We start from the raw sequence: 24343 nt of genomic DNA, 5'->3' as shown, positions 1-24343 counted from the left end.
GCTGTGCAATTTAAGTTAAAACAAGCCTAAATTGATAAATATTGGTAGCATACCACGTGGCGTTGCTTTGTTACAGGCAGGGTGAGTTCAATTTCTTTTTTTCTATTTAACCCTGCATGCTATTCGTTTGTCTGTTAGTACATGTCGGCTAGAGGCCAATCACTATATGTGTCTTTTGTGGCGTTTTACGTTTTACGTGAATGGTTTTAGGCCATTAAGCAGTCGGGACTGCTTGAGGCAAAGACACAGCCAAAGTTTGAAGCTAAGGTTATTGGAGTGAGTGTTTTGTGTAACAACAGCGTGAGGCTGTTTTAAAAAAGTCCTATTTCAAGGAAAAGGTCTGAGTAGTTTGAAGCTCTCAGTGGTTACACCATTCTGTTTTTCAAGACATTGCGTTGTGGATTACGGCAGGAAGTGCGACATTCGTGCGTTAGATAGACGATATTCTTCTAATTGTGTTTGCTTAGCGTCCTATTTGTCCCATAAATAGCGTGTTTAAACAGAAGAGATGACCATACTGGCTCTTAAAGTCAAAACATTTACGTACATGGGTAGAGGGCTATGACGTAAGGGTATGAGGCCCATTTATCATTGTAAACTAAATGGAAATGTTATTTTAAACTACAGTGTTGTGTGTTGAATTTACTAGACAAAATATCACCTCACCAATTTCAACTCCAGGTGTTTTCTCAAATCCCTTTGTTCTTCAGGTCAAAGGTTGGAAAACCAGTTGCCATTTTGTCTTGACCTCATGTTCACGGTGAGCCACACGGCAGTCACCATTTCATGAAATGCTAATTGAAGTACTCTGTTTGCTTTAACACACTGAGGCTAGGCATTCCATCTTCTAAAGAACATCATACTTCTTGTTAGAGTTAGAACTATTGGAAGTACTTCTGCTGGTAAATGTGTATTGGCGGTTTTGTGAATATTCTTCTTTGCAAATGTGTTTTGGCGGTTATGTGCTGTGTTGTTTAACCATAGTGTAAATTCCTATTTTAAAGATATTTTTGAGGAAACTAAGTTTCTCCTTTGTTAAAAACGAGTCAGTTTTGAAACAGCTATTCCCTAGTGGATTAAGCTGGAATTTAAAATAGCGCACTCTGGTGGTAGTACAGAATTATTACCCAAATAGCGGAAACACCATAACATTGTGAATATTCTTCTTTGCAAATGTGTTTTGGCGGTTATGTGTTGTGTTGTTTAACCATAGTGTAAATTCCTATTTTAAAGATATTTTTGAGGAAACTAAGTTTCTCCTTTGTTAAAAACGAGTCAGTTTTGAAACAGCTATTCCCTAGTGGATTAAGCTGGAATTTAAAATAGCGCACTCTGGTGGTAGTACAGAATTATTACCCAAATAGCGGAAACACCATAACATTATGATTTTGAACCAAATTCATATTTCAAAGTCAAAACCATACACGGTACAACTTTATTTTAACATTTCATATTTTAATTTTGCATATTTTTTATATATTAATTAACTTTATTAATATTTTACCTTAAACTTAAAAAAAAAAAAAAAATCTATAAAAATAATAAAACTTTGAGCAAAAAAAAAAAAAAATTAAATTAAAGTTCGGACGAACAGCAACGAAGGTGCTAGTCAGAAGATTAGTGCTTCATCTTTGATAGGTTAATAAATAATTAGAGAACATGTCACCAAAACAAACTAAGTTGAGACTAGACGCAGGGCCAGGCTCAACTGCAGATATCAAGGAAAGGGTAAAAATCAGATCCGATGCTTTAACAGTTTCAAGTAAAAGACAGAGGACATGGATCAAAGCCGGACAACCCTCTTGGTATGGACCTGTAAACATTGCTATGAACAGAGCTGAAAAAAGAAAAGCTATGGTTGCAAGTCTGGTACTCCACCTGGAAGATGCCAGCCAAGGATTGACAAACAGCTTACATGTGGAAGAACTCGGCAGAATAATGAAAAAGGAACTCAACAGAGGAATGGAAGAGAGACGAAAGGCAGTTGAAGCCCATAATGACATTGTTGCAGATAGACAACAGAGAGAACAAGAAGAACGAAGAACCGGTGCATATACCTCCATGCCATTGATAGCGGCTGGAAGAGGAGGATTTCGATACAAATCATGGACTCACAGGGACATGGAAGCATTAGTGTCAAAGCTACCTCCACTCACGAAAGGAGGTCAGAAGTGGGTGAATGATCTGAAGAGATACACAGCCCAGGACCACCTGTGCTTGGGAGACATGTGGGCCCTGCTCGGATGGATTGAAAGACGACTTGAAGTGAGAGCAATAGATTCCGAGGCCAATTGCACAAATGACCCAGATGACACTCCATTCAACTACATCAGGTCGAATTATTGGGTTGCTATTCGTCACATCTACCCAACAACATGGAGTTTACATGCCCTCAACAGCCTGAGAAAAGAACCGGGGGAAGACATGTATGCCTTCCTGAAGAGATGTGAAGGAGTGTGGGAGGACTCCACTGGAGAACGAGTATTTGGAAATCCAGCTACATAGAGCCACATATGTCACCACAGGAGGGAGAGGTTGAATGTTATTTAAAAGATAGTGAGTAGAATATTGCATTTACACAGAGCATCCACAGATTAGAAGTAGCAGAGTAGAACATTTAGCAGACTATTTTTGTAATTATGAGAAGGAAAATACATTACGAGTGATGTTGTTCCCCCACACAGAAAACTATTGTGTCCACACAACTAGTGAGGTCAAGAAGACGGGCTTCCACCCAAAATATGCAAGGGGTGGCGATACACCTGACGTGAAGCTGTCCAGACCTGAAAACAGAAACTCGATTCTGCTGTGGTGAAGTCTGGCTACAAAGGGAGGTGTCCGATAGGGTCGCTTGTCTCAAACCAGTGAAGAAGTCAACAAGAACCCAGCTGAACTAGAGAGTGACTGTTAACGGGAGAACAGTGACGGAGCGACGGAGACTGGCCCAACATTTTCCAGCCAGTACATAGATGGACCCCGTCAGAAGACCGGGGCTGTGTTTAAAGGGGAACTTCATTTATTGTTAGCCAGAAGTGCAGTTTTTAATCAAACAATTATTTGATTTATGGAGTCAGATTACATTTTTCTCATAAACACAATTTTATAATCGGTCTGAAGTGTCTGTTTTAAGGCATGAGCCGCAGATTAAATAACATAACACTGATTGAGAGCTTGGATGAAGAAGTTGTAGGGTTTTTACAACAGTTTCAAGAATCAGTCTTTATTTATTTATTCTTGAGTAACTTTACTGATTTGTGGTGTTGTGCGTAAGGCAATATCTCATTTGAGTGAGGGGCACCAGCCCTTCATGCAGGTCACTCTCTGAGAGAATAGTTCATATTTTCCCTCCAGTTTGGAGAAATATTATTTTATCATATGTTAGTTCAGCAGTGTCAACCAATCCTCTAATCCTAGAGTTATCGAGACGCATTAGCGACACCAGAGGTATTGTTTTTCGCAGCAACGATGACGCATAATACCATTACAAAAGCCATTATTGAAACAAGTAAACTATTAGAAGTGCTAATTGCTGATTTTTTTTATAGTGAATATGCATTTATACCATCAGAAAACCATAAATCATACGATATTTTTGTACCCCTTGTGGGTACACGGAGAAGTTATATTTATTTAATGCAACGTTATGAGTTTTACATGTCCTGTTCAGAATAGGGTAATCATTGCAATATTAATTGAGCATTTTATGCTCAAAGGAGGGAGTGTCATGATTATACAGATATGTTGATTTCAGTGACGTTGTAGTTAATAAATAATAACATGTAGTCAACAAGAGGTATGCCGAAGCTCGGGCCTTCTCCAGGGAGGGAGTGGTCCAGTTTTAGATATTAGACAAATAGAAGTGGATGAATATGTCAGAACTCTGAGTAATATTATGCAAGTTTTGTCTACACAGCAGGCTAGGAAAACTACAGAGATACCAGACGAGACACCAGAAGAGACTCCTGTTCGGCCAGGTGATTGGGTGAGGGTGAAAGTTCACAAAAGACAGTGGGCTGATCCCCGGTGGACGGAAGCGTGAAAGGTTGTAACAAACTTCACACGCGCTCCGGTTTAAAGGTAAAGAAAAAGGAGCAAATTGACACCACCTCACACATTGTCACCCTTCACTGGCAACTTCCAGAACATTATTGGGAGTTAGGACTGATTTGGCAGAGCTGGAACAAAACAATAAATAGAAATAAGATAAAGATAGAAACAGCTCAAAAGACAAATTGTCTATAGATTTTTATAGATTGTACATTAATGTGAATACCTATTTTTTGTTTTACATCTGTAAAAAGAGTCCAATTTGTTATGTTATTTTTGTACTCATTATTTAAATTCTGTAACGGACACAACCAGGTTTAAAATAGAGATGATGAGAACAAAGCCAAACCAATTGTGGGGTCCCCTAGGGATAAGAGTCAGAATAGCATTGTTGATTGTGCTCATTACACTTGGCACCTTTCTGGTTGGAAGGGGAGTACAATATTATGTAAGACATGGATCCATTAGTTCACTCATAGAATGCCCACATCACTAACAAGACTCCAGCTGTGTTTCAGAGACTTTCACTTATCCCCAGAGCCAAAAGATCAGCTGAGCAACAAGAGGAGGAGTTAGAAATACTCGGTCCCAAACAAGAGGCGGTTATAATCAAGATGATTCACCCCCCTTTAGGGATGTTAACGGTTAATCGACTATCGATTAATTGTCGAAAAGAATTTACTCGATTAAATTAAATTAATTGTGACTAATTGAACATTGTAATCTAAGACCGTTTCCCACAGGACGTACTTGAACGTGACCCGAGATTCTCGCGAGACCTGTCACAAACTTGAGGCGGCAAAAAAACTAAAACAAACAATGATGAGGCGGTCAAAACGGAGTGGAGTGTGGGAGCATTTTAGATTAATTAACGATGAAAAAGACGCACAATGCAAACTTTGCGGTGCTACATTTAAATACAACAGCTCTACAAGTTCGTTAAGATACCACCTGAACAACTTGCATGTAACGTTAGCCATTCCGTCGCCTTCACAACCTACAATTGCTGCTGTGCTGGGAAGGCGAGTATGCGACCAAAGAAAAGCAGACGGCATTACTCAGAGAATTTGCGGGATGATTGAAAGAGATATAATGCCAATTAGCACCACCGAGGCCGAGGGATTTCGGGAGCTGATACAATTCATGGAGCCAGGATATAACATCCCTTCGCGAGCGACCGTGACTTCCAACTTGGAAGCACGCTACGAAATTAAGAAGGCTAAGCTAAAAACATGTTTGTCCGCGGCTAATGTGGCTCTGACGACGGATTGTTGGACAGCACTGACTACAGAAAGCTACATCACGATTACTTGCCACTATATTGAAAACGACTGGCAGGTAAAGTCGGCAGTCCTTCTTACGGAGAGCTTATCCGAGAGACATACAGCTGATAATTTAGCTGCCAAACTGAACCAGGCTGTGGAGTCATGGGGACTCACCGGCCGTGTAGTAGCCTGTGTGCACGACAACGCTCGGAACATTGTTTCAGCAAACAACCCTGCACGAGTCAGTTGGAAATCAGTGTGTTGCTTTGCTCATACTTTAAATCTGGCCGTCAATGACGGATTCGCTGCTGCTGGTGTCAACCGAGTAATTGGAGCTGCTGGCAGGCTGGTCAAGCACTTCAATCACAGCACACCAGCAACGAAAGCGCTAGAAGCAAAACAAAGACAAATGCAGCTACCAGCTCATCGGCTCATTCAGTCCTGTAAGACCAGGTGGAACTCTGTACATGCGATGTTTGGCAGACTCGTAGAACAGCGATGGGCCGTGTGTGCTGTGCTAACAGACCGCTCAGAGACCAAGCTTTCAGATGCGAGGACGCTGGAATTGAGAGACGACTTCTGGCAGCTTATGGAGGACATAGCGCCAGCACTAGAGGCTCTCCAATGTGCAACTACTGTAATGTCAGCAGAGACGGAGGTATCCATATCCAACACGTACCCCATCACATTTAGTCTGATTAACACGCATCTGAAGATGGCAAATGGAGACAGCAACAGAGTGGCGGAATTCAAATCTAAAGTGCGCACTTCGTTGGGGGAACGGATGAAGGTAAGCTATGGCCATTAATTAATTAAACTCTTCAATCACATTTGAGCTATATAACAGATTATGGGGTGAATCACTTATCACCAACACATTGTCACAGTGTAAACTGCGTTTTTATGCAGTTGTACCCTTGTCATGTCAAACCTTATTAAATAAAACTCTAATGCTAGCTTTCTCCTTTATTTAATTTTAACAGGTTGAGTCTGAAGACCTCACATCAACAACACCAATGATAGCAACGATGCTGGACCCACGGCATAAGCACCTGGGATTTCTAAGCCCAGCAAGCAGGATCTCAGCTAATACCAAACTGCTTGAACTGGCTATGGAACATGTGGACTCCACATCAACAAATGAAGCCACCACTGGAGATGATGTGCCAGTCCAGGGAGCTACACTTCAGAGACACACTTCTGCTATGACTCTTCTACTGGGTGAAAACTATACCACCAGCAGCAACGATGACATTAAAGAGGAAGTGGACATGTTTCTGAAGGATGCCTCACCACTCCTTGATTCCAGTCCCACAGAATGGTGGAAAGTCAATGAAGGAAGATTTCCGAGGCTGGCAAATGTGGCACGACGATATCTGTGCATACCGGGCACGTCTGTCCCATCAGAACGTGTATTCTCAGCAGCTGGCCTGACTGTAAACAGGCTGCGCACACGACTTACTCCTGACCACGTTAATATGCTTATTTTCTTGAACAAAAATAGAGGGGTCTAGGTCAGGAGCCTATTCAAAACACATTGAGACAGGAATGTTTTTGTTTCAGGAGAGGTAGCCTATATCTTCATTTGAGTGTTCTAAGGGTCGCCCTCTAATGTTACTGTCACCTTCCTCAGGGATGATTTAAGTTGTGTTCAGAATATATTTGAAGTTTCCAGGGCTAGTTATCTTACTGTTACCTTTCTCAGACCAAAGGGGATTATAAATGCTGCTGCTAATGTTTCAAGTTTTACATATGTAGTTAACCAGATTATAATTTGTAGGCTTAATATTGTGTAGGCTAGGCCTACCCATATTGTTTAGATTTCTATTTAAAATTAATTTTATTTTTGCTTAATGTTTCACATGCGACAGGTGAGCCAGTGCACAATTATTTTTTTATGTATTTGAATTTTCTGTGCTTAATTTATTTTGTTAAACTACATAAATGCCATTATCTGCACATTATCCTAACTGGTACAATAAAACATCAATTGTGCAATATAGCATGCATTTTTATTCAGTAAATAAGCAATATTTACATTACATTACATTACATTACATTGCATTTAGCTGACGCTTTTATCCAAAGCGACTTACAATAAGTGCATTCGACCAGGAAGATACAACCTTTAAGAAAACAGAATCATATAAGTCCATCAGGTTTCATAGAGCCAAACATTTCAAGTGCTACTCAACTGGCATTTAGAAAGCCAGCCCTTTATTAGTATATAAGTGCTTTGTTAGTAATTCTATCGCTATTTAGCTTTTTATGTTAAAGACACTATCGATACAGTGAGAAATTTACATTCTCAGGAAAAAAGCCGTTTAAATCAGTTAATCGTTAATCGATCGATAAGGTCAATCAACTAATGATTAATGAATTAATCGATAATTTGCATCCCTACCCCCCTTATATGCAGTTCTTGTATCAAATGATGAGATGGGTTTAAGTGATTGGGATATGTAAGTGATGGGGATTTACAGATTAGGGGAATCTCTAAATACACTGGATCCATGTTTTAGTCTGTACCAGAAACACCCCCTGTTAAGCTATGAACAACCGATCGGTGATCTGAGCACAATTATTGAAAATGATTGTTAGACACAGGCTACTAACCCACAAGTACAGCTTTGTACGTACAAAATCTATGAACAAGATTCCCCAGCAGATAGTGGCGACATTGCAGATATGTCCAGTCACAAAAGTTACTACGGTTCTAAATAACAGTGAGATTTAAAGTGATGGAGAAAATATGGAGACGTTCTTTTATAGTGTGTGAAATATGTGGTGCTTGAAACATCTAGGTATTTAAATTTATAGAAGAAAATGGTTTCCTGAAAGAGTTAATTGGAATAAACATGTTACAGTGGGTGAAGGCAATGTTTAGGGATATGGTAAAATTATTAGTAGACATGAATTGTGTTTAGATGGCATTTAACAACTAAGATGGATAGTAAGATTAGGAAAATAGAGTGGAAAAGGTTGGATTTATTTTACCTCAGTGTGTTAGAATTAACTATAGATAATGCGTCCCGAGATCTCTCTCTCTCTCTCTCCGCCTGTCAGAACGCTACGACCCCATCGTCCAAGCAGACAAAAGACCTCACCACGGAAGACTCCTCCTCCTCCATAGAGCAGACAGAGAACCAGAGCTGAACCAACAACTCCAACGCTGCATCCAGAACTATCTCCACCTGAAGCACCAAGAACCAAAACCAGGTGACATAAAAAGGCACACTCATCGGTCCCCCACAGGACATGAAGTTCCAAGCTGAGCCACAAGATTTGGGCACAAGAGCAGAGTGTGGGACATGAGAGCGGAATACGCCCTCCATGCAACAAAGTAGAGACTGTAAAGGAGGAGATGAAATGCAAAGCAGATGGGACACTGAAAAGAGTTACAGCGGAAGGATCCAAGAGCGGATGGACTGAGGAGAAGGTGGACGGAGGAGAGGAAAGAACGGAGGAGTTGGCATGGTCCGGCAGAACGTGAGGGGGTCGTGGCTTGACAACCAGAGGGGGAGAGAAGGAAAACGGGAGTGAGTGAGTTTACACATAAACACACTTATTCACCAACGAGAAATACGTAAAGAAAAAGATTTATCAGCCATGAATTAATCAATTGGTGAATTTATAAAGAAAAAAGAGGAAACTATTAAATAACCCTAAAAACACACTGAGGGTAGAACATATTATTCAATCTTTTCATCATATGAACAAATTATTCTTTAAGAGTTTTTTTATTCATGTGTGAATTTGGGGAAGATTGAACTTGTTACAGTATAGAACTACAGTTTAAAGGAATGGTTTTAGTAACCACTCTATAAAAGCAGACAAATCTTTATTTGTATGGAAAATGTTAAAGGTAGAGCTAGTACCAAGCCAAAGATGGTGTTCCAATCTAGAGTATTGATTTCTCCATTGTAGCATGGTTATTACCTCAAGAAGGAAGATTAAGGTGGAAATAACATTTGTTTTTCGTCCAAGATGTAGAGTTTTAAAATGACACTGGGCAAAGAGCGAAAGCAAAGTTTAATTTAAAAAAAAAAAAACTAATGTAGTTGGGAGTAATACATGCGGGGCCTTGGATCACTCATTGTGATGGTACATATTTGTTACAACAAACATCGTTTAGGGAGAAGGGGTCGCTCAACCCACCCTGCAGATGTTTTAAATCTTACTTGCAGCTTCAGAGGGAGCGCACGGCACCAGAGTATGAGTTTTAAAAGACAAGCGCCACCAGCTCCTAAAGGTCATCCATTCACCAGATGACCTGACTTTTAGAGATGTTATTTAAAGGAGAAACATATCTGCCATAGGTGTAAATTCCTGAATTAAACTACAAACCATTAATGAAATGACTTCTGTTTTTAAAATCCTTGTTAAAGGAGGGAGTAATTATCACATGCTCGGGCACCCAAGGTTCCACACACTGTAAAAGGGGTTAGCATAGTTATTTAAGTAGACCATAATTGAAAATAAATTGGTATAATGAGTTATTGATATTCCACCGGTTTTCACACCATTTCAGGGACTTTATCACTGCATTAGAACAGACCACCCAAAGGTACTGAGTAGGAACTTTTAAGTGATGAAACTCTACAACTGTTGTAACTGACCAAAATCTTCTCCCAGAAATGACTGTCTAGAATGCCGTACCCCAGAGTAGAACGCACAACGGCCCCTTCTAGAGAACATATTACTTTCATACCTTAAATGGTATGAAAGGAGGGAGGGTAAATTTCTCAGGAGGAGACAGTTACAAATGCTAGCAGAACAAGACGACCCACCCCGTATACAGATGTGGATGACAATGATGAGTTAGTTTAAATGATATGGATGTTCGGAGATGAGATTGATCAATGAATGTCCAGCCGATGTGATTCTTTAAATGATATCATGTGAAGAAGTGAGCAAAATTAAAATGGAGTGAATCCATTTCAATTTACTTCATACTATTCCAAGATAGTATATTTTTATTATTCCAATTAATTTTACACTATTCTAAGATAGTCCATTTTATTTGACTTTATTATTTTATACTATTCTAATATGGTAGATTTCATGTTGTATAAATCATTGCTATTCTAAAATGGTTTGTTTCTTTTCACTTTGTAAAAACAAGTGCCTTAACACTGAGCGTGGTATGAGAATGGTTTCTGTGAAAGGAGGGAGGAAGAAATGTTCTGATACCAAGCCATTGCTGCTATTTTGAAGAATGATATTGAATGTAAACACTAGAAGTTATGCACAAGGGAAAACTTTTAGGTTTGAACACAGACAAGAATTTATTTTGTATTTTTGTAAAGCCGGCTGTGAAACCATTCCATTTGATTGTATGTTTGTTAATATGAGATATGTAATATGCAAAGTTCAGATGAAGAACTCATTGATTTCAGTATTATACACACCTTTTAGGTGTGTAAGGAGGGACTGTTAGAAATTAAAATCAATGTTTTGATGGTATAATGTAGCTTAAACATACCGTCAGTTCAAACGCTCTTTTATACTGAAAAACCAGAAATTCTTGTGCACAAGCAGTTAAGCTTTTATTCTGAAAATCCTTCATCTACGGTTAGCATGTAGCATGTGGCTAATATACGATTTCCTAAAGAGGTGAATTGAGGAGCGAAATGACTTGGTGTGGTGAAAACCGAAACCTACTGATTTAACACTACAACGATAGATGTCGAGATACTACCATGTTGAATATTAAATGAAAGTACAGTTTATTTGAATACATTATTGTTTACAGACGAGAGTAGCATGTGACAACATCCGGAATGACCGGCAACCAAACGAGCCGAGAAGTATTGTTTAGAGTATTGATTACAGCGTTTAGAATGTGTTAAATGAAAAGTGATGAAAGAGAATATGAGGAGAAACGGCGTGTTAAGCATATATTGAATGTGAAAAGAACCTATCCTCTGTTTAAATGCAATAACGGACATTGGAGACGAGGTGAGCCGGCTGGCGGGGAGGAGCCAGCAGAGGATATATATAGCAGCGCCGGAGGAGAGATCCGCTGTCTTCTTCTTGCTCAGGAGAACCAGATCACAGCTGTTTTCTGCCGGAACAATATTCTGTCTGTAACACTACCGCGCCTTTTTTAATTAAAGTATCCCATTTGAATCTTTTCAGAGGCTCCATTTAGTCTCATTTTAAAGCTTCTCTCCTGGACGCGAGAATATATATATATATATATATATATATATATATATATATATATATATATAGAAATTATTTTCCGCCTCGCACATGAGAGTAACAGCTGGTGAAATCATTCATCAGGACATATATATATATATATATAGTAGAAGCACTCAGGTCTTGTACTAGAATAAAAGTAGAAGCACTCAGGTCTTGTACTTGAGTAAAAGTAGAAGCACACAGATCTTGTAGACTAAAAGTAGAAGTACTCAGATCTTGTACTTGAGTAAAAGTAGAAGTACCAGAGTGTAGGAATACTCTGTTACAGTAAAAGTCCTGCATTCAAAATGTTCCTCAAGTGAAAGTAGAAAAGTATTCTCATCAAAATATAGTGAAAGTAGCGACAGTAAAAGTAGTCATTGTGCAGATTGGTCCATTTCAGAATAATAGATATGATATGTTTTATAATGATTGATCATGAAAGTGTTCTCAAAGCTGGTAAAGGTGCAGCTAGTTTGAATGACTTTGTATACTGCAGGGTAGCTTGTGGATTTACTCCAGGTGGAACTAAAGTCTGATTTAACACTTGATTATATTTCACATCATTCATCCACATCTGTAAAGTAACTAAAGGTATTAAATACATGTAGTGGAGTAGAAGTACACCATGTACCTCTGAACTGTAGTGGAGTAGAAGAACAAAGTAGCAAAACATTGAAATACTTAAATAAAGTACAAGTATCTCAAAATTGTGCCCAAGTATAATACTTGTTGAGTTTATGAACTTAGTTACTTTACACCATGTGGCTATAAAGATAGAAAGACTAAGCCTTGCACAGAGGCATGAAAATACATTTTCAAAATGCTCAACAGTGCTGCCAAAATTATAAACTGACTGCTACACAATTAAAATAAATGCTTTTATATATTTCTATTAGATGTGACTCTTTGGCGTTTCTGTTATTATTAACACTGCTGCTTTAGTTGTTCTGACTGCTAAAATCCTCTGTTATTCCTTATTTTAAAGCCGATATTCCGTGGGGTGGGGGAGCCGGGGGCTCGGATCCTTGTCACCTTTTTCATACCTGATGAGTTTGCATCCCTGTATGTTAAAAAGCCTCAGTCACCTTAATTCATGTAATAAAAACATCTCAGGTCAGTAACACTCAAAGCTAAATGTGCAATATCATGTTCAGCTATGTTACTATTTATAATGTTATTGTTGTTACATCCGAAGATGTACATATTGGAATGATTTCTTAACTTACAGTAGGCTATTTTTTACAATGTGTGTTGGAAGGATTTATTAAATTACTATGAATATTGTCATTGTTGAAGGCTTTTAGAGAAGGATGAACTATAAGCCTGAATTACATAACATTTTATACCTAAAAACATAAAAGCCACAATAAATAAATCACAATTATTGTAGTTATTTGTACCTCCCGTATTGCTTTCAACCCACCAGCTTTTATGGTGTTGTTACGTCACTAACTGTAAGCTTGTCACATACAGCCTATGGTCACTCAGAGTAACCTAAAGTTAATTTAGTTGCTGGAGAAGAAAGATCAGGGGGGGAGGGGGGAGAGAGCTGCCGTTTCATTCACACTGTTTAAAAAATGGTAACAACGGACTATTTTTCTTAGCGGATGCATGTCAATTTAAATCAATCCATACAACTATTTTTTAAATCAATAAAAACATTTTCTAAATCCATAAAAGCATTTAAATTAATATTGGGAGTCATGTCGTTACTTTGTTAAGACTGTGGCTATGTAATAAGCGGGATAATTTGCAGCGACTTGTTCCTTATGGGGAAAATAACACCCGTCATGCAGACCAATATCCCTCCGCTGCGCGTTGGGATCCTGATCTGCCGACGAGGCTCCATTAAAATATAAATATTTTTAGTGAATTACTGAGTTTAGGCACATTAATAGTTTTTTTATGAAGTTGAATACAGTATATTCATATGTGTCAGTGATTTCATGTCAATTCGGTGAACATAAACATAAATGATCGTGGTGAAGATGATGATTAAATTAGGATTAAAAATCGAGAGCCGGGCTGCATTTCCTCCCATTCGTTTTTTCCGACTAAACAACATTATTTTGTTAAATAACAACATGGTGATGTTTTGTAAATGATTACATGTCTCTTATTTAGCACAGAGTATGATATCCGTGACATATGGATCTTAACAAAGTTCCGCTGTACATCCAGCGTACCGTATCTGACTTTATTTCACATGAGCTCCAGTGTGGAACCCCACTGCACCCTCTGGTGGATCAATGATCCATTGCAGCTGGCTTCATTATAAATTACATTTATCTAATACGGGGGCGGTCTCAAGTCAAGCTGGAGGTTTTCCCTTGAGCGAGGGCAGATGACGTACCAATCACGGCCCTCGCGTTTCAAACTGTCTGAAATGAACCGCTACATCTGTATGAGAGTACTTTGGAGTCATTTGCGACATATAAATCGCAAAAAATTGTATATTCTCTGTTAGCTTGCGTCCGCCCGATTGAGCTAGCAGCTATTTTATTCACAGTTTAGCACGACATTGGATATGGGCTGAACTTGTCCTCGACTGGAATTGTTCCAATCATTTCCGTAGGAGAAGTGTGCAAAAATGTGCTTAAACTGCATGAATAATGCAGATTTTTCAAAATGGCCATTTTTCTGGGGGGCGGGGCTAATGAAAAGCCATTTGAAATATGTGTGCCATCATAATAGCAATGTCTATACAGCGTGAATATCGGGAAAACTATATGCCAGTAGTTTGGAGTCATTTGCGACATGTAAATCGTCAAAAAATGTACATTCTCTGTTAGCTTACGTCCGCCCCGATTGAGCTAGCAACTATTTTATTCGCAATTTAGCATGCTATTGGATATGGGCTGAACTTGTTCTGGACTGGAATTTTTCCGATCTTTTCCCTAGGAGGAAAAAGCATGAATAGCGCAGTTTTTTTCAAAATGGCCAACTTTCTGGGGGACGGGGCTATTGGAAGCCATTTTGAAATATGTCCGCAATTCCATGAGGAATGTCTGTGGCAAGATTCGGGTAGTTTGGAGAAACTATATGTGACTATCGCACAATAGGGGGCGCTACTGAGCTGGTATACAAAAACATACGATTTTTTGGTACAGTCTGGAAAAAGTTCATTCATCATTGGTTGCGACACTTTAAATCTCAGTTTATACTCATCCTGCCAGCATGTCTATGACAAAATATATTTATTTCATCCATCCGTTCTTGAGGCATACATTTGTTGTGTTTTTGGCACCCCCTATTGTCCAAAATGAACATGCTTTTTTGCACCTATTCCCCAAGACAGATTGAACCTATCCACCGAAATCTGTGATATTCGGATACATTTCGGATGAATTGTGAGCATTTATGTCTAGGCCACACCTTTTTGCTAATACGTTTCGATTGATGTCGGACACATTTTTCCACACCTCGTGCTCATTTTCTACGGTAATGTGTCTGACCCTCCACTGATGTTGTACACCAAGTTTGGTGTTGAAAATTGAAAAATTGAAATTTAAGTAGGAGGAGATTCGAGATACGCTATATGTAGAGCTGCTCCACCCGGATAAGTGTGCCAAATTTCAGGTCCGTCAGACTAACGCTGCGACTATGTACATTTTTCGTAAAATAGAATTTTCACAGGTGGCGCTAGAGAGCATGTTGGAAATGTTTTCCCCATCGACTCCGGAATGTAAAATGTTTCACCCGGGGACTTCCTGCGGACAGCTGAGCAGCATGGTCGCTTGAACAGTGAGCTCCCTTATGCCAACAGAATAAACTCCGCCTAACTCGAAAATTAAAACATATAAAACATCCTGGACAGTTGATAATGAGCGGAGGGTCAACAAAAGCAAGGAATAAGAAAAGCGAGAACCGTCAAGGTAAAGAAAAAACTAATATTAACAAAGAAAAGGACAGGCTAACTACAGAAGCTAGCACAGCAATGGCTAAACCACAAGCTAATCTGGACAGCATTAGCAAGCAAATCGTAGCCATGCGGAGCGAGCTGAAAACCGACTTGACCATCTTTAAGGAGGACATCGCCACTCAAATAAAAAACGAGCTGACAGAATTCAAAGAAGACATTAACCAGAAACTGGTAAAAAATACACACAGAAGTTGGACAGCAAAATGATAAAATAGACGCTGTTGTGAATCGCACGGAGGAGTTTGAGCTCTGGAGTACCGAGGCAAAAAGCGATATGCAGGAAATAATAAAAGAACACAAGTTTATGACTGAAAAGCTGGATGATTTCGAATCGAGATCCAGACGGAACAATTTGAGAATATACGGCATACCAGAAGATGCAGAGCTGAAAAGTGACACGGTGGCGGTGTTTGTGGATAAATGGCTGCGGGACGAGCTGTCATTAGAGACAGATCTCCAGATTCAACGAGCCCACAGAGCCCTGGCACCGAAACCAAAATCGCGACAACCTCCGAGGTCGATCATCCTGAACTTTCTGCAGTTCCATGTAAAAGAGATGGTCTTGAAGAGGGCTTGGGAAAAGAAAACTGTCAAACTCGGAGACAATAGGATATATTTCGACCACGACTACACCGTGAGGATACTGCTCCAACGCAAAGGCATACGCGGGCGTTAAGAAGATCTTGAAGGGAGAAGGCATCCGTTTTCAGACACCTCTAAATAAGATGCGTACTCACTGGGCTAATGGAATGAAGACATATAACAGCGCAGAGGAAGCAGCCAGCGATATGCGGGGAAGAGGATATGAAGTGGAAGACACCACCGCTACGAGAGGCTCCGCTGGCCGCGGCGGGCTCAAGTCCACGGGGATCGAGACTTGGACACGCGTCGGAAACAACAGAACCACGCAGACAGGAAACGGGCGAGAGGACTGCTGCGAGAATTCGAACATTAAGAAAACAACGCAGAATGAAAGTCTTCTTCTTCAGCCTGACGCATAATGGAAAAAGATAAGAATATATCCTTGTAATGTTAATCAAAAACATTAAGAACTGTTAGTTTTGAAATGAGAAGTGACAGGAATACATATTGATATCTGGCATGTTGGCTTAAAAAGGGAATGAAACATAGCTGCCTATGTTATTGTATAAGCCTAGTATGGGCAGTTTAACTCAATTTGGGTTTTATCCTACTACTAGCTGGGGGGCCTTCCCATATGGAAGACTTTCCCCCGCAGAACAAGAGGTGAGTCAACATTTGAGGGTTGTTGACACCTCTATTTGGAGGTCGCCTTTTCTGTCTATAGTTACATTTAGAAATGTTTTCTTGTTTTCAATGTTGTTAAGTGCCAATAGTTATATCACTGTTAACCTGAGTGGGAGACACTACAAAATGACTGAATCAAAATCAACCTATGACTAACAAACAAGACGGAATTAAGCTTATGTCCCTTAACGTTAATGGTTTGGGAAATCCGATAAAAAGAGCAAAAATTATAACGAAAATCAAAAAAGAAAAGTCACAGATTACTTTCCTACAAGAAACCCACCTTTCACAGACGGAACATGAAAAATTAAAACAATTTGGATTCAAAAACACCTTTTACAGCTCCCACTCTAACGCACGTAAAAGAGGAGTAGCAATTTTTGTTTCTAATGCAGTCAAATTTGAGTACCAAAAAGAAATAAAAGATAGAGAGGGACGATATATTATTGTGAAAGGGACAATTGACAAAACTAAAAAGTAACATTGGTGAACATACAGTATATGCACAACCTGAGAGTGATAAGTATTTCTTTGGGGCCTTGCTTGATCTGATTGCAGTAGAAACAGAGGGAATATGTATAAGTGGGGGAGATCTCAATCCGATAATGGATTATGATCTGGACACAACAAACTGCAAGAGAATTAAAAAACCTATTACAAAGCTGGTGAAAAACAATTGGGAAGAAAGAGGATTCTTTGATGTATGGAGGGACCTTAATCCAAAAAAAAAGGATTTCAGCTATTACTCGGCAGTACACTCAGTATACTCACGGATTGATTACTTTTTTATGCAGAAGGAAAATAGGGATAAAATACAGGACTGTCAAATTGGAGTGGCTGACGTGTCTGATCATTGTGCAATCTACTTGAATATTAAACTGGGGTGCAGACGGAGAGACATTATGGAGATTGAACGTGGGCATATTGAATAACAAATTGGTTGTTGAACAAATCCAAGATGAAATACAGAAATACTTAGAGGAAAACATTAACGACAACACAGACCCAGCCATATTATGGGATGCATTAAAAGCAGTAATACGAGGAAAATTGATTTCTATTACAAGTAACCCCAAAAAAGTAAAAGAAACTCAATATAATAATCTCACAGCCGACCTGAAACAATTAGAACAAAAACATAAAGAAAAAAGTGATATAAATACACAAACACAAATCAAAGAGGTGAGAAACCAAATCAACAACTTACTACATCAGGATATGGAGATAAAAGCAAGATATCTTAAACAAAATGATTATGAATTAGGCCCCAAATCTACAAAGTTGTTGGCAAGACGTTTACGAAAGCAACAGGCAGCAATCACAGTAAACAAACTACATGACCCTAAAACAAATCAACCTAAATATGAACCCAAAGAAATTGAAAATATTTTTAGAGATTATTACAAAGATCTTTACATGCAAACGTCTCCAACAAATCATATGCGTACAAAGTCATTCCTAGACTCACTGGATCTGCCCTCTATAGGCAAAGTTCAAAATGAACGTATAACAGCAAAGATAACTGTAGATGAAATCCATAAGGCAATCGGAAAACTGAAAACAAACAAAGCTCCAGGTAGTGATGGATTCCCATCTGAGTGGTACAAAAAACTAGAAAAATAACTGTCTCCACTGCTACTAGGTGCCTTTAATTGGATCATGTCAAAAGAGGATACTCTCCCCTCATGGAAAGAAGCAATTATTACAGTTATCCCCAAACCACTAAAAGATAAAGAATTTTGCCAAAATGATAGACCAATCTCAATTCTTAATGTTGATTACAAGCTCTACACTACGATACTATCAAACAGGCTACAAACAATAGTACCAGACCTCATAGATGAGGACCAAACAGGCTTTGTTTCAGGCAGACAGACGCATGATAATATCAGAAGAACGTTACACATCATACATAGAATACAACAAAATAAAATACCAGCAGCACTGATTAGTCTCGATGCGGAAAAAGCATTTGACAGGGTCAATTGGGAATTTTTATATCTAACATTAGAGAAATTTGGATTCAGTAAGAAAACAATTAAATGCATTAAGTCTATTTATAACAAACCAACAGCTCAAGTTAAAATTAATGGCTCACTAACAGACAGATTTAAATTGGAAAGAGGAACTAGACAGGGCTGCTGTCTCAGCCCTACCCTGTTTGCTCTCTATATAGAACCATTAGCCCAAATGATCAGACAGGAAAATGCTATTTCAGGAATAAAATTAGTCAACAAAAACATGTTATTAGCCTTTTCGCAGATGACATCATGATCATGCTGAAAGATCCAGTAAGCTCCTTTAAAAAGCTAATGCAAATTATGGAACAATTTGGTGAATATTCAGGTAACAAATTAAAGAAATCTAAAACTCAAATCCTTATGTTTAACTGCGCTCCAAATCAAAAACTAAAATAATTTAATTTAAACTGGGAAGCTAAATCAATTAAATACTTAGGAATAAACATAACCAAAAATGTAGCAAAGCTGTACCAAAGCAACTATGAATGTATTGACAAAGATATAAGGAAAGATTTCGAAAAATGGTCAACTTACCCGATGAGTTTTATTGACAGGATAAATACAGTGAAAATAAACATTTTACCACGCTTGTTGTATTTATTTCAATCCTTGCCGATAAATATACCGCAGATTCAGTTCCAAAGCTGGGATAAGCTTATATCAAGATTCCTATGGGGGGGTAAAAGTCCTAGGATAAGATATACCACACTGCAATTGCCTAAAGAAAGAGGGGGGCTGGCACTTCCAAACTTAAAGGAATATTATCATCCAGCACAACTACGTCCTCTCATTTACTGGTGCAACTCCGATTATATAGCCCGCTTGGAAAGACATCAAAATACTTACATATGAGTCCCCACTTCAACCACTCATAGGGCAAAGAGAAATACCTCCCCATATTAAAGAAAAGGGAGACCTAGACCCAATAACAACATTTACACTAGAACATGGTATTCTATTATTAAACAATTGAAATTGGGAAGGGAACTTGGACTATTAGACTGGATAGCCTATGACAAAGGATTCAAACCAGGAAGCTATGACTGTAGATTCAAGCAATGGACAGAACAGGGTTTAACAGCCATATGCACGGTTATCCAGAAGGGAGAAATGAGAAGCTTTCAAGATCTGAGAAACCTCTTTGACCTAGAGAACAAAGATTTATTCAGATATATGCAAATGAGGGACTACTATACAAAAAAGGTTAAGAAAAATTAAGATGACATACAACCTATTGTAAAGATTATTGCACGAGCTTACCATGATGATGTTCCCAAAGTTGTGTCAACCCTGTATTCGTGCTTGATGGAAGCCAAAAAAGATTCAACACTATGTAAAAACTAAATGGGAAAAAGAACTAAACGAAAGGATCTCAGATGAGATGTGGTGTGATATGTGCAAAATGCACCAGACCACTACACAGTCACACGGATGGAGAGAATTTCTGTGGAAAAACCAAATTCGTTTCTTTTACACACCCAAAATCACTAGTAAACAAACAAACACTCAACAATCATGCTGGAGACTTTGTAAACATCAGGAACCTTACCATACACATGTGTTTTGGAGCTGCAGTAAGATTCAACCTTTCTGGGACTGTGTACACTCTGTTATATGCAAGGTATTAGGATATAGAATCCCTCGAACCTGTTTGGTATTATACCTGGGACATATGGAAGGATCTGTACATGTCGGAAATCAATACCAGATCAAAATCCTCCTAGCTGCTGGAAAGAAGGCTATCACTAAAAACTGGCTAAAGGCAGAAACACCAAGCTACAGACAATGGGTTAATATTATTGGTGATATCCTAATAATGGAGAAAATCACATACAAGTTGAAAGTAATGGAAGACAAATTTCTTAAGGGCTGGGGAAAATGGTTAAGGTACATAACAAATGAGTCATAAAAAACCAAGCAATATTTGATAACTATGTAGATCGTCTCCGTACAGGCACTGTTCTCTCTGAAATGTAATATTTGTTGTGTGTAATTGTACCTTGTGAAAAAATCTATAAAAAAAAGTAAAACAAATTAAAATAAAAATGTTTCACCCGTCCTGGCGGCGTTGCCAAATGTCGCTACATGAATAGTGTCGTAACCCCCTCAAAAACAGGTCCCCAGAATATGAAGAATTATAATAATAATCCTACGCATTACAATAGGTCTTCGCACACTTCGTGCTCAGGCCCTAATTAAATTCACTATGTAAATCAAGCATCAAAGAAACCCCTAAGGATGGATGATGATCCGTTACCTGCTGGATGGGACTCTGGGCTTGGAAGAGGATGCGTCTCCCCAGCAGCTCAGCGAAGATGCAGCCCACAGACCAGATATCGATGGAGTTGGAGTAATGGCGGCTCCCCATAAGGATCTCAGGAGCCCGGTAGTACTGCGTCACCACTTCCTGAGTCATGTGTCGGGACTCGTCCGACTCCTCCACCCGGGCCAGGCCAAAATCACAGATCTGGAGAGCAGTCGTTCATAGGTTACTACACCTGTCCCATATTTGACTTTTTCCACTTGATTCATTAGTCTGTGAGTGTTTGATTATTTCAACAATGCATTTTAAAACCATTTGTTTTGCCTGAGTTTTCCCCAGATCGGCCTTGAAGAAAAGAACACGTACAATGCATGTCAAATGGTCCTTTAATAACTTGAATCTTCCTAAAGCCTGTAAAGTTAACAACTTATTGACACTGTGAAAAAGGTATTGAAAAAACTCTGTAGTTATAGAGGTTTCCAATGTTCTTCATATAGCCCCTAAGTACAGACCTATAGCCCAAGGTACATACTGTACTTAACAGCCAACATAAGAAAACAACTATTATTTGTCATCAGTTTTGGTTGATGAAGTTAACACAGATACAACTATTGTTCATTACATTACTCTGTGATGCATTGTGTCTATGAATGTTACAACAAAATACAATGCAGTAATAAGACTACACTATCAAGAACAGCTTGTAAAATGACAATGGAGCAGAAATAAAACTCTCTCTGATGAGTTTCTGTCTTATTGTCCCCAGTTTGGAGATTGATTCTGAGTCTCTCTGACATGTTCAGTTGACTTAACCCGCCTGTTGTCTTCGGGTCAAATCTGACCGATTTACTACTTTCATCAATCATAACTGTTTTGTTTCCCATTCGATTGCATTAAGGCTTTATGATATCCTTCACAGTAGACATATGAACATATACAATGGCTGATCACCACTTTCATTGCATTTTGGATGATCTAGTCAACTTTGTAACACCCATGGTGTTCCCCCGCCATAAAGAAAAGGAATTAGTAACCTTCCGACACACACACACACACACACACACACACACACACACACACACACACACACACACACACACACACACACACACACACACACACACACACACACACACACACACACACACACACACACACACACACACACACACACACACACACACACACACACACACACACACACACACACACACACACACACACACACACTTTATGTGCCCATCCCCCCACATGGATCACACCTGGCACACGCAATACATGTTCAGTGTCTATTCTTTGTATATTTACTGCAGTTTTTCATGTATACCAATATTTACAATTTGAAAGGGTGTTAAATGACATTTGGTGATGATTAATGGTTTTTGTGTTAATGTAATAGCAGTTAAAACAGGACCGGTCAAATTTGACCGCAAACACCAAAGTAAGGGAGGGGGGAACAAAGACAACAGGAGGGTTTTAAAGAAGGATGGCCAATTAAAGCCTGTTTTATGCACCTTGAGCACACAGTTGCTGTTGACCAGGAGGTTGCCAGGTTTGATGTCTCGGTGTAGAATGCCAGCAGAATGAAGGTATTTAAGTCCTGGTGATGGTACGGTGCAGGAGGAAGAGACAACAGGAGAGAATATTACACCAGACATGCTATAGATTTGCAATACTTTGAATTTCAACCAGCTGCTTTTATCTTTTCCAACTTACTTTGAAAGAAACCAAAACACTGAACTTGAATAAAGTGAACAATGGCAGGAAAGAGGATTTCAAAGAAAAGTAGCTGAGAACCTACCTCGTAGAATCTGATAAAGAAACACTTTGGCGTGGTCCGAGCTCAGAGGCTGTGGTGATACGATGATCTTATGGAGGTCACTTTGCATCAGTTCAGTCACCACATAGCTAACCAGTGGGAAATTAAGGGGGGAAACAGAAACACATCCAACAGCACAAACAGCAAATCTCACTGAGAAACTCTGTGTTCTAAAGCCATACTCAATATCTTAAAGTTCAAGTTAAGCCTCAGAATCAGCAGGGCTCCTGTTTCCAACTATACCTACTTTAAGGACAGTTTAGTGTTCTCGTGACAGCTGATCTGGCCTCCTTGCCCTTAGAATATTTCAATCTTGGATATCAATTGTACTTGAGGCAAATATTTAACATTTTAAGCCATTCTCGATCTCCACAAGGTATAAGAATATATTGCTACAATACAAACCAGTCCTCTGTTCAACCCAAAAATTACAATATGTATTTTTTATGTATTTATATATTATATAAATGTTTGCTTTAAGTCATCAATGCACTAGGCTCAATTAACTCATACATTTAATGCACTCATCAATTTACTAGAGTTTGGGCAATTTTGCAATACACAAAATGTCTTTTTTATTGTCCAACTTCAAAAACAACTGAAAACTGCTATTGAAATGGACATGTTTTGTTTAATGTTTATGATTGTTAGAAGTTTGACAGGTACTACAGAGCTGTCCAATTTCCCGAAGATAACCCATGGTGTCTGGAAACAGGTATCAACACAAAACCCTCTTTGAATGAATCATTGGTGAAGGATACATTTCTTCAAAGTAGTCAATGTGAGGAGGTTGTAATATGTCCAAAGCAGAGAGAACCTGAAGAAAAAGGGAAAGCCAATATATGTTGTTTTCACGTTGATACCAGGTGTGAGACCGAGACATCCAAAGACATCTGCTTTTCAGTCGTCATGCTAACAAGGCTAACGCTATTCATCAAGAGAATCAATCCTGAAAGTTAGCTGTGAGTTGAAGCAAATTTTCATAGTCGCCAAAAGGCTGTATACTAAATGGTTTGTCAGTAACATGACATCACTGGGCTCCAAGTGTGCAAACTCGCCCGGGTCCCCAGATGATCCAGGTCTTTTTGTACTCCAGTTTGGCTTTGCATGCCACTGAGAAATGTTTATATGAATGAAAGGGGGCCATGCCTCCAACGTTCTATCCATTTCTCTTTAAACATCCATGATGAGAATTAATCATTGATTGGAAAAGCTTGCGAATAGTGCTACCGAGCCCCGGTGTTAAACGAGGGGGCGGGGCAGTTTACACAGGGCCGGCCCTGAACAATTTGCTGCCCTAGGCAAGATTTTACCTATGATACAGAACTGCAGAACTGCAAGCAGATTTTCTTTTTCTCTATGGATATTTTACAAATCACTCCCCTTTCAAACTGTATTCTTGTTTATTAATAACAACTTTTTTTACCGTCATATAGTATTTTATACCTGTTTTTCATCTATTCTCTTATTTTTTTATAGCTATAATGATCATATAAAAAGGTGTGCCTTTACCTAACTGAGCTGAGGTTATTTTTACTGGGGCTGGGG

At 38.9% G+C, this 24343-nt stretch overlaps 2 protein-coding genes across 2 annotated transcripts in view; one reads left to right on the top strand and one right to left on the bottom strand.

Moving 5' to 3' along the window:
• Positions 1-24343, bottom strand: part of nlk2 (nemo-like kinase, type 2) — a 54433-nt gene that overhangs the window by 16893 nt on the left and 13197 nt on the right. Inside the window, exons 3-6 of the mRNA XM_079679558.1 lie at positions 23557-23612; positions 22778-22884; positions 22491-22576; positions 20971-21180 (exon numbers count right to left, since the gene is read on the bottom strand). Coding sequence (XP_079535684.1) covers positions 20971-21180; positions 22491-22576; positions 22778-22884; positions 23557-23612 — 459 coding nt within the window. The remainder of the gene's footprint in view (positions 1-20970; positions 21181-22490; positions 22577-22777; positions 22885-23556; positions 23613-24343) is intronic.
• Positions 1536-9392, top strand: LOC307038226 (E3 SUMO-protein ligase ZBED1-like). The gene is made up of 2 exons (XM_079679557.1): positions 1536-6102; positions 6296-9392. Exons 1-2 carry the CDS (start codon positions 4867-4869, stop codon positions 6824-6826), a joined length of 1767 nt encoding a protein of 588 aa, XP_079535683.1. The 5' UTR covers positions 1536-4866; the 3' UTR covers positions 6827-9392.

The sequence above is a fragment of the Notothenia rossii genome (genome assembly GCF_949606895.1).
Source record: "Notothenia rossii genome assembly, chromosome: 4".
NCBI classification, from domain to species: domain Eukaryota; kingdom Metazoa; phylum Chordata; class Actinopteri; order Perciformes; family Nototheniidae; genus Notothenia; species Notothenia rossii.
Note: the sequence above shows the minus strand (reverse complement) of the source record. Positions and strands in the feature narration are given on the sequence as shown.

Bases quoted from the DNA above. Each gene is read 5' to 3' on its own strand.
- LOC307038226 (XM_079679557.1), top strand. From the start codon at position 4,867: ATGATGAGGCGGTCAAAACGGAGTGGAGTGTGGGAGCATTTTAGATTA. The intron at 6,103-6,295 runs GTAAGCTATGGC...TAATTTTAACAG, and splicing joins CGTTGGGGGAACGGATGAAG to GTTGAGTCTGAAGACCTCAC.